The 9,296-nt window shown below is 32.6% G+C and overlaps 1 protein-coding gene across 2 annotated transcripts in view; it reads left to right on the forward strand.

Annotated features, from left to right (window-relative positions):
- Nucleotides 1–9,296, forward strand: part of LOC106464603 (folylpolyglutamate synthase, mitochondrial-like) — a 20,837-nt gene that overhangs the window by 6,310 nt on the left and 5,231 nt on the right. Inside the window, exons 3-9 of one of the 2 annotated variants that reach the window (XM_022392336.1) lie at nucleotides 1,990–2,108; nucleotides 3,179–3,290; nucleotides 4,180–4,257; nucleotides 6,118–6,179; nucleotides 6,681–6,861; nucleotides 8,530–8,680; nucleotides 9,144–9,269. In XM_022392336.1, coding sequence (XP_022248044.1) covers nucleotides 1,990–2,108; nucleotides 3,179–3,290; nucleotides 4,180–4,257; nucleotides 6,118–6,179; nucleotides 6,681–6,861; nucleotides 8,530–8,680; nucleotides 9,144–9,269 — 829 coding nt within the window. The remainder of the gene's footprint in view (nucleotides 1–1,989; nucleotides 2,109–3,178; nucleotides 3,291–4,179; nucleotides 4,258–6,117; nucleotides 6,180–6,680; nucleotides 6,862–8,529; nucleotides 8,681–9,143; nucleotides 9,270–9,296) is intronic. The other variant, XM_022392337.1, reaches the window with a different exon arrangement.

Consider the following 9,296-nt stretch of genomic DNA (forward strand, 5'->3'; position numbering starts at 1 on the left):
ATCCACTTAACTATCTCTCATTCCTCTCCCTCCATCTCTTCGCCTCTCACTGTCATGTGGCTTGATCATTCCCAGAGATCCACTAACATCTCTCATTCCTCTCCCCCCATCTCTTCGCCTCTCACTGTCATGGTGGCTTGATCATTCCCAGAGATCCACTAACATCTCTCATTCCTCTCCCCCCATCTCTTTGCCTCTCACTGTCATGGTGGCTTGATCATTCCCAGAAGAGCAGTTTCTCCACATCAGTGTCTTACCACCATCAACTGTTTTGTCTGTGGGTTATTATATATTTGGACAACTCCACTTTTGTTTCTTATATCAATCCATGGGAAGGCACTCACTCTCAAGATCTCTGCTTCCTTATTCTAGAGTTCTTCTTTTGGGCCCATGACCTCTGTTCAGTTATCTGCCTGCCATATCCTGGGGGCTTTGAACTTAGTGGATGATCAGCTGTCTTGCTTAAAGCAAATCCTTTCAACAGAGTAATCCTTATCTTCAGGTGTTTCAGTGGATTTGTTCTCACTTTGGTAATCCTCTGATGCCTTTGTGACTTCCTTATTCACCAACCTTCTAACTGTCCCATAACGTATTGTTATAGTGAAGGGTTTTCTGAGTCAGGATTGGTCCAATTTTTTTCCAATATGCCTACCTACCTCTTTGACTTCTTCCTAGAGTTTTGTCTCTGATTTGTAGGACACTAAGTTATTCTCATTGTTCCCTGTTTGTCAAATTAAGTCATGACTGTCCCTCCATTTGTTTATTTTAGGTCTAGGAATCACTGTCCCTACTAAGTTCGGGGTCAGCCTTGGACATCCATCTTTCTCCATAGTGTGTCACATCCTGATTTTGATATGTGGCTTTTTTTCTGGGGTCATGTCAAACTGGCAGGCTTTTCTTACAGACTAGTCTGATTTCTTGCTCACTGATGTTGGTTGTAAACCCTTGCAGTTTATCAGCATGAGTAGATGGTTTATCATTACTGGTCCATCCACCACTATCTTATCTTCTTCCATGTTGTTTGACTTTTTCTCTCCTACATGAATCTTACCCTTCTAGAGGATTAGGAGAATCCTTTCTCCCCCAGTAACAAGCTGCTTATGTAGGGAGGGGGGTCCATATGGAGAGTTTCCCTTTGGGTCGGAGTATTCTCACTGGTACAAGATTGAATATATCCACCCCTCAATTGCAAGTAGATCAGGATTGTCAACCTTGAAGAGTAGTACGTGCCATCACCAACACTAAAAACTGGATAATTCATCCCTAAACCTGCATATTCATGCAAATCTTTCTTGCATACTGTACGGCTTGGCATGTCACCTAGCTATACATAAATTGTATGCTGTATGGACTGCTGTCTCCCTAGGATTTGTAGTGAAGATGAGAAGCTTTCACATTCCATACACTTTTGCAACCCTTGAGCAAAGGGGAAAAATTTTTCTAGACAGAACCTTTCTGAACCACAATGTGTATTGGGAAAAGAGTATTCCCTGTTGGAAATGAATGCAGTCTCTCTCACAGATTACTACTACCCCCCTCCCCCTTTCCATAAGTGGGAGATGAACTCCAGGAGGTTATCCTTCTGTAGTCTCAGAAAGCAGCTCATCTTTTTAATTTCCTTTTCTACGCTGATATTTCTATCATCTTTTCAATGTGGGATTCTAGCTAACTGTTCAATGGAGAGGTGAGTATTTTGATCTGAGTTTAACATATTCCTTACCTAAAATTGTATTCCACATAAATACTTACCTCCAAAGAACCACCCACCATACCTACAAACTTCCATTGTGCCTTGTCAAGAATGACTTTTTGGCTTACAACAATATTAAATATGTGGGGTTGAGAGCTCTCACAACAGCTTGACATATGTGCATAAAACATCTTTTCAGCAGTAGTGCTAAGGTGCCAATTAACTGTTATGTGGAAAGGTGAGTAACTATTTCAAATACCATTACTGGTAGGGAAAATATTAACTTGTGAATGTTGCAGGTTGGTGATCTAGACGAACTGAATATCATTCATGTTTCGGGGACGAAAGGAAAAGGTTCTACATGTGCCTTTACTGAAAGTATTCTTCGTCATCATGGTCTGAAAACTGGATTTTACAGGTTAGTTTTTTTTGTTGTTGTTTTTTTTGGTACGAAATCTTTCACCTTGCTGTAGATTTCTTCAGGGTAGGAGTAGTTGTTCACGTGCTTGCAGAATTTGTGGAACTTTGAAGCTACTGGTTGGACGTTGCACATTGAACGTTGAACATCCTGGTGACTTGACCTTGTACATGTAGCTTACATAAAAAAATGTCCAAGATCATTTAACATTTGACCTTGTACACACAGCTTATGTAAAAAGTGTCCAAGGTGACTTGCCACTTGACCTTGGACACATAGCGTACATAACAAATGTCCAAGTTGACCTTTCGCATGTAGCTTATGTGATAGAAACAAAATAATAACAAAACTTGCAGTTTTTTGTAAAATTGCAATTCAGAAATAACTCTGAAATATATAAAAAGTATAAATATAGTAGAGAATACATTTCATTCAAAATTTGAGTTGTGATGTTTCTTTACAGTTTTTAACATCAGAATAATTACTTTTTTTTATATGGTCACTAGTTTCTTTAGCTCTACAGCTTGGAATCCCCTTCTCCCATTGGCAATACTGGTAGGAGCTCTAGAAGCGAGCATTGTATCAGACCCTTGCTAGAAAAAGGAAAAACTTGTCCCTGGATTGAATCCCCAAAGTTCATGATGCTTGTGGAATCTTCCCTCACCCCCTCTTGCATACTCCCAGAAGAGCTATTCCTGATCTGGGTTTTTTTCATACATGCTTGTTATATGCATTAGTTGATGTTAGAATCAAAATTAATCCTATTAATATGTATAAACTTAACTTACAAGATTATATATCAAAATAATTGTAAATCAAACAAGGAAACATATTCAAAGCATCAGTGTCATTTGGTTGGAGATCAAAGTGGAAGAAGGAGCATTCATCTAGGAAAGTAAATAAAAATAAATGAAAACTCAAGTCAACTTAATGAAAAGTAAGTAAATCTAATATTAAACCAACACAAGAGTAAAATTCTGTCAAAGAACCACTAATCCTGTTAAATGTTCACAGTGGAATTGGTTTGTGTAAGATTTTAACTTAATTTGTTTAATTTTTATTCATGAAAGCTCACCCCATTTGATTGCTGCTCGTGAAAGAATACGAATCAATGGAGAACCTCTATCAAAACAAACATTTGCGTCTTACTTTTGGGATGTTTATACCAAGCTCCAGAAAAAGGTGAATTTTATATTTAGTTTTAAATATTTCTTTTGCAGATTTCAACTCATGTGCTTTTAACTCCTGATTTTATTTTCTTTCTTTTCACGTTATAGTTTATTTAATATCAGTTTTGTCGCACCTATATCTTTTTTTTTACAGATTACTGTTTTTCCTCTATTGTATACTTTTGAATTTATATTAGTTTCTTAAAATCCATGAACTAACTTCCTTACTTTCATCAGTCAGTGGGAAAAAAAGGACTATGTATGAGCCTTTATTGTAAATATAGATATTCTCTGAATATGTAAAAGCTTCTTTAAGAGAAAAAAAATGAACACTAAAATCCTAAGGTGATTAATAATGGAAACCGTGCACTTTTTTTTTTCATATTTGATAATTGCAAATAGCTATTCAACAAAACTGTTTTGAGAGGTATCACTGTTTTCAATTAACATTAAAGTGTGGTAGTTTATTTATACAAAGTTCTATGTTCATAATATGATTTTATATAAAATTTTCATTCAAGGCTTCTTTTATCTGTGATCATGCTGCCCTATTTTTTTTAAGGTCTAGGCAATTAATATTGGTGGGATACATGTTTGTTTGTTTTTTTTCCAGTGAGCTTGCACATTATAAGAAAAAAATAAATAGATGATGATGGTGGTTTTGTTCAATTGTTATAAACAACTGGTCCCCTCCCCCTCCCCGAGTGATAAAACAGTTATATCAGTAATAACCTTTCTTACAAAACATTTGCGTAAGTCTATCAAACACACAAAAAATGTTTCGTATTGTTTTATGCAGTTTCTTTTGGGACCGAATCAAAAATTAATTCGAAAAAATCATGTTAGGTAGTAAAAAATACTATTATAAAATTTATTTTCAATTTTAAACCTTTATTTCGTAGGATGGTAAAGAGGAAGAAATGCCAACCTATTTCAAGTTTCTGACTGTCATGGCATTCTATGTTTTTTTGCATGAAAAGGTACATTTTTATTTTTTTACTTCTTGGCTGCAAGATGTTAATAAGGTTAATGCTGCAATTGTGAGTGTTTGAAGTCAAGTATTAAAAAACTGTTTTACATACTTTTATGGTCATTGGGTGAAAGAATACTGTTTATGAAAATATTAAATGACATTTATATATGTGTATAATAAGCTTTTTGACAAATTATGAATGTTGGGCTGATCATTTAAGAGTCGTATAATGTGCATTCATGAGAATGTTCTTGTATCCAATAGCCCTCATGATGGTTTTATAATGAGAGTTGAAATACCAAAAATCTTAGCTTAACACATTTTATTTTCTTTCTTTGTTATGGACATTTCTGTATTATTTTGTTTTACTTTGTGTTTCTGCATCACAAGAATTTTTTTTATGCTCTTTGCTTTGCCAATCTTTTTTTTTTCTACTTCTTATTTTGTTATTCATTTTGACTTTGCCATGCTTTCTTCTATGCATACTTCTGTAGAAGATCTTTCAGTTCTGTTCATCTCACTTTTTTAATTCCTTGTCATCTTGTGTTACTTTGATTGTCAGATGTTTCATCTGAAAAATTTCTGGTTCTCTTGTAGGTCTCTTTAACTCTTGTTGTGTTGCTTTTGTTCTTGAGTCAGAATTAGTTTCATATCTACTCGAATAATTACTTGCCCTTCAGTATATAGTTGTTGTTGTTTTTTTAAATCATTTGTGTGGTTCAGCCTTGGTTCTTTAATCTTCTCGTGCTTTCTTTGCACATTCTCACTTTATTTTTTTGCCACATATTTCTTTCAGTTTCATTCATTGATCTTTCAATAGACTCCAAACAGTTCTTATATATGTAAAGAAGTAAATAAATACAACTCAAATTTACATTAAATTCGAAAATTTGTGTTAAACATGCACATGGAAAAATATTTATTTTTGACAAATATTTGACCTTCCTGCAGCCAGTGAGGTGCTGTATGATTGTAACAAAATATCATTCAAGCAAGCCATATCACTGATACTCCAAACATGATTTAGAATTATATAGTAATTTCCAATTGGAGCAAGCTATGTACATAGAGCAAAGCTAAATAGGAACCTGGCAATCTGTAAAGTTAAATATAATTTTCTGATATTTCTACTTATAGAGATTAAAATACATCTGATCAGTTGGGTACCCTTGCTGTTAAGGGTATGTTTAGCCATAATTCTAATAATATCTTGCAATATTTAGCAAGCCTAAGATATTAATGTTAGTCCTTTGTTCATATATTGAGCTAACAATTCAAAAACATCTCCATAATAAAAGTATAATAATAACAAATAAAATTAGGAAGTAATAATATTTGCTATATTAAATAGTTGTCTAATCAATACTGTTAATGGCAGTTAACAATAAATAAATAATATATGTTACTTTGGGAACACAGAAACCCTAACTGTTGGCTTGAACTACTTTCATTTCAGCGGAACTTTAGGCAGAGTAAACATAGGTTTGAGAACTTTAATGGACCTGAAGAAAGCCTAAGTATTGAAGCTGAAACATCTTTTCCTTCAACAGGTAGTTTCAATCCATTAAAGTTCTTGAACAACTATTGCAGAATGTTGAAACCAAAATGTCTGCTGTTTTTAATCTAAGATAAATATCTTCTTGTGTATTTATTTTATAAAAATTATATTTAAATAGGTTGGTATTTGGCTGCAGTTAATACTGGTAACAATGGTAATATTTCATATAAAACTTGGTATGCAGCATAGGTCTTTAATAGTGATTTTTATGATTAAGATGGAGAATGTATGGTATGTATGAGAGAAAATTCCCGAGGATGTAACCTTTGTTGTATTTCAGTACTTTTCTTTATAGTTTGCTCATTATAGGTGGATGTTGCAGTTATTGAAGTTGGAGTTGGTGGCTTGTACGATTGTACAAATGTCATTCGGTAAGTTTTAAAGATTAATTTCTTTTAATTATTTAAAATAGAGGGAAATTAAACCTTTTGCTGGGTTCTTTATTAAGCAGCATTTTACTGATTGATTATTTTCAGATTAAATGCATGAATCCATTAACTAAGTAAAGTTATCTGAGAAGTAGGCAGTGTATTCTAGCCAAAATTTCGAGCTGCTAGATGCTTCATTTCAGGAGTATTTAATATTTTTTTTTTACTTATTTGCGATTTTCCATGGGCAAGTAATAACTGTCTACCCAGAATTTGTTAATACTTAATTAAAATTCATGTGAGCTCTTACATAACATATTAACCAATAACGAAGGTTTGCTTATGTATCATTCTAACAAATAATAGAAAAAATTATAAATACTATTAATTTATTTAAATCGTTTTTCTACAACTGAATTTTTAGATCTAAGTTTGTAAATACTGTAAGTGGGGAAAAAAAATGTTAATAGGATTTATATAAGATATTTTTTTGTCTTGCTTGAGGAAACCAACCGTTGTTGGTGTAACATCACTTGGTTTTGACCACATTGGTGTACTTGGAGATTCAATTGAGAAGATAGCTTTGCAGAAAGCTGGAATCTTTAAACCCAATATTCCAGCATTTACTGTTCCACAAATAGAAGGTGCTTTGCCAGTTCTTCACCAGAGGGCACTGGAAATAGGAGTAAGTAAATACTTGCTTCATTTGATTTTTCAGAGGGCATTTTTTGTTGTGTGAAATTTATTTTGTATTCTTTAATTCTTTATACGGTATTGTTGTAAATAAAAAAAACAATGTTTAATTTTTACGAAATGTCACAAGATCCCAGATAACTAAGAAAAATTTGACATTGAAAAAGTTAATTTTACATGATTTGCAGGGATGAACAGAAATTTATATATCTGTTAAAACTGTAATATATTTCAACATTTAATCCAAGAAGGTATTTCATTATGAAAAGCTTTAAATATTTTAAGACATTTAAGTTTACTAATGTGATGGGAGACTTTGTGGATTAAAGATCAAAAGAGTTAGTCAGATAGGACATTAGGCAGTCAAAAAGGATATATAAAAACAAGATTGGATGAAAATATACAGAGTAATAGGAAAGATTTATTTTAAATACATTAAAAATAGTAGACTTTGATGGATGATAATGAGATGGCTGGGTTATTAAATTTACTTTTCCTTTACTTTTTATTAATAAAGATTTAAACAAATTCTACATTCTGAATGACTGTTAAATTAAAATAAAGATGAACAAGATGATTCATCACATTAATTATGAGCTTCTTAAGAAAAAATTGGGAAGTTTAAAGAATGATAAGATAACATTTCCCCAAGGGTTTTGAAGAAGGTTAATGATAGGATGTGGATCACTTCCTACTATTTTTTGTGAGTCCTTGATTAGTGGGCAGGTGTGAAAAGATTTAGAAGTTCTGTAATGATATTCCTATTTTCAAAGGAATTAATAAAACTGTCCAAATAATTATAAGCCTATTAGTCTTACATCATTTGTGGGAGGTTTATGAAAGTGTGATAAAAGATACTTTGCAAATTCATATAACTAACAAAGTTTAAAATTTTGTTTGATAATAGACTAGGAGAAATCTTGTCTTTCTAATCTCCGACTTTCTTACGTAAATGAGGGTAAAAGTGCGTATTTGGTGTATCTGAATATTCAGAAAGCTCTTGACAAAATACTACATAAAAGGCTTGTTAAAAAGTTATTTTTATAGATGTGGGGGATTTGGTTGGCCCATTCGATTGAAAAATGGTTGAAAGGATGAAAGCAGAGGATTGTTACAAATGGACTCAGTCAAACAGGATTAATATCAAAAATGGAGTACCTCGAGGCCAAATGTTAGGATCTTTGCTCTGTTTGATTTACATGAATGATAATAAATGAAGGAATGGTTAATAAAGTATTTAAATTTTCTGATCATATCAAAGTTTTGGGTACTGCTAGCTGTGGGGAGGATGCTAATGCTACCATACAAGATGATTTATATTACTTGGTGAGTTGTGTGAATATATGGCAGATAACATTTAATTATAAGAAATGCAAGGTAATGCATGTAATTTGTCATAATTTAAATTAAGTATAATTGTAATGGGAATGACCTTAACAGTGTTATGGGAGAAAAGACTTTTGTTGTTCAGTTTGATCACTATCAAGCTATCCAAACAGTATACTGCTGCTAATGGTAGGGCAAATAGGATTTTAGGTTGTATTTATTGAAATATTAAATATAAACCTAAAGAGGTTGTAAGTTCATTGTATGGGCCTCGGTTGGGCTTCTCACTGAATTTCTTGTATAAATTATTTAATCAGTGTTATATATTTTTTAGTGTTCCCTGCATGTTGTTCCACCAATGGAGACGTACGAGTGGTCAACATACCCAGTCGAGCTTGGAATACCTGGAGCTGTTCAGAGCATAAATGCTTCACTGGCTCTACAGTTAACAAAAATGTGGTTAAATCAGAGAAGTAAATATGAAAGTAAGTTGATTAATATTTGTTTTATAAATAATTCTATATTGTGTTTTTAAAAAATTTGTAAAAAATTTCATTTAAATTGGTGTGGTAACTTGCCTAGGTAGAGCCATGATGTTTTAGTTATATATATTTTTTTTTAATTAAATGATATTGACCAAAAATGATTGGGAATGGTATATTTAGTTGTATTCTAAATACTCTAATTATTTAAAAAATTCTGTCAAATAATGGATATTTTTACTGTCTAAAATCTAGCCAATCACAGTATTGGTTGCCTTTACCACTAACTCTTAATTTTTTCACAGGGAAACTGTGAAGTTGGAACTAATACAGATATCTAATAGTGATCTAAGTACCTTGCAACTGGATCTTGAAAAATTACTTTTGTTTGCTAATTTGTTAAAGCACAGTTTGATAAAAAAAAATATAAGAATGAAAGTTTTATGAAACAGCTTAATGTCATTAGCAGAACAGTTGCCGATTCCTGATGGAACTGGCAAAACTCCGTCACTTCCAGCAGATATGGAGAACGGTTACCACTTTACTCCACCATTAGCCATACCATTTAAAGTAACATCTCTGTTTGCTAATGGTAAGTGTGTTATATTCAGGTATATCA

The sequence above is a fragment of the Limulus polyphemus genome, unplaced genomic scaffold (assembly GCF_000517525.1).
Source record: "Limulus polyphemus unplaced genomic scaffold, Limulus_polyphemus-2.1.2 Scaffold1700, whole genome shotgun sequence".
Lineage (NCBI taxonomy): Eukaryota > Metazoa > Arthropoda > Merostomata > Xiphosura > Limulidae > Limulus > Limulus polyphemus.